The 1,362-nt window shown below is 44.1% G+C and overlaps 1 protein-coding gene across 1 annotated transcript; it reads left to right on the top strand.

Moving 5' to 3' along the window:
- Positions 1-219: 219 nt before the first annotated feature.
- LOC109222099 lies at positions 220-639 on the top strand (the record flags this gene model as incomplete). The annotated part of the gene is made up of 1 exon (XM_019386501.1): positions 220-639. A coding segment is annotated over exon 1 (420 nt), but the record flags the coding sequence as incomplete, so codon positions are not given.
- Positions 640-1,362: the final 723 nt, after the last annotated feature.

Genomic DNA, 1,362 nt, shown 5'->3' with positions numbered 1-1,362 from the left:
ACAAGGTTATTTAACTGACTTGTTCAGTGAGAAAGGTAAGCAATCATATATGACGAATAGACAAGAGCCTCCAAAACCTCCGCCACCAAAAAGAACGATTAACATGATAAACGGGGGAGAAGAGGTCAACGGTGTGACGTATACGGCTGCAAAAAAGACATCAAAAGTCACAGTTACCCATGGGAAGCGAGTTTGCCATGTTTTGGAGGAAACAGTATAATGTCTGATGATGCAGATGCAGATGGCGTGATAATCCTTCACAACGATGCGTTGGTAATATCTTTACTTGTACATGATACTAATGTGAAACGAGTTTTTATTGATCCAGGTAGCTGCATAAATATTATTCTTTTGACGGTTGTAAATGAGATGCAAGCTGATGACAAGATGGTGCCCAAAGAACATACCTTATCTAGATTTGACAATTCAAGCATTGTCACAAAAGGGGAAATAGTTCTTACCACATTTGCAGAAGGAGTTCTCAAGGATACGAAATTCCAGGTGATAGATACGGACATGGCTTATAATATGATTCTTGGCAGGCTGTGGATTCATGATATGGATGTTGGACCATCTACTTTACATCAAGTTATTAAGTTTCCTTCGCAATGGGGGATTCGACAAATCCGTGGAGATCCGGTAGCCCGCCTGAGGGTCTATTGCAACGAAATGAGGATTGTTGGAGAGAAAGATGACGTGATGATGGCATATTTCAGTGAAAGCCTAACTCATGGTCGTCAAAATGTCGATGAGTGGCTTACATTGGGTGATATGGCTCAAGAATTTGTCCGATACTTTCAATGCAAATCAAATGTTACCCCAGACCGCACCTCGCTATCTAAGATGGAAAAGAGGCCGGAGGAAAGCTTTAATGAGTTTGGGCTCAGATGGAGGGAGCAAGTTGCTCGAGTCAGTCCCCCGATCAGCGAAGAAGAAATGGTTATGCTTTTTCTACAGGCCCAGGGACCCACCTACTACAGTCATTTGATCTCGGCCCTGGGTAAGCCTTTCAATGATGTGTTACAAATGGGGGAGCTAGTGGAAGAAGGAATCAAGTCAGGCAAAATCGTGAGTCGTTCGGAAGCCATTCAGAACGTACCAGTAAGCTTGGTTGGAAGGAAGAGGAACAGAAAAGACGATCCAATAGGTTTTCCCGATTAACACTTCCAGCCTCGACATCGTCCCTGTGGTTATCCTTGTACATTAGATGACCCTCCCCGACGCCACTTCTCTCCACAGAAATCCCAAAGTCGCACATCATATTCTCAGTACCCAGCTCCTCAAAATGTCCATCTACCCCCGCAAGCTTACCAAAACACCCCGGATCAGGTTTTCGGCCCAATCCAGCGTTTAAGAATGAGA

The sequence above is a fragment of the Nicotiana attenuata genome, unplaced genomic scaffold (assembly GCF_001879085.1).
Source record: "Nicotiana attenuata strain UT unplaced genomic scaffold, NIATTr2, whole genome shotgun sequence".
Taxonomy (NCBI): domain Eukaryota; kingdom Viridiplantae; phylum Streptophyta; class Magnoliopsida; order Solanales; family Solanaceae; genus Nicotiana; species Nicotiana attenuata.
The sequence above is the reverse complement of the archived record's forward strand: the minus strand, read 5'-3'. Positions and strand labels throughout refer to the sequence as shown.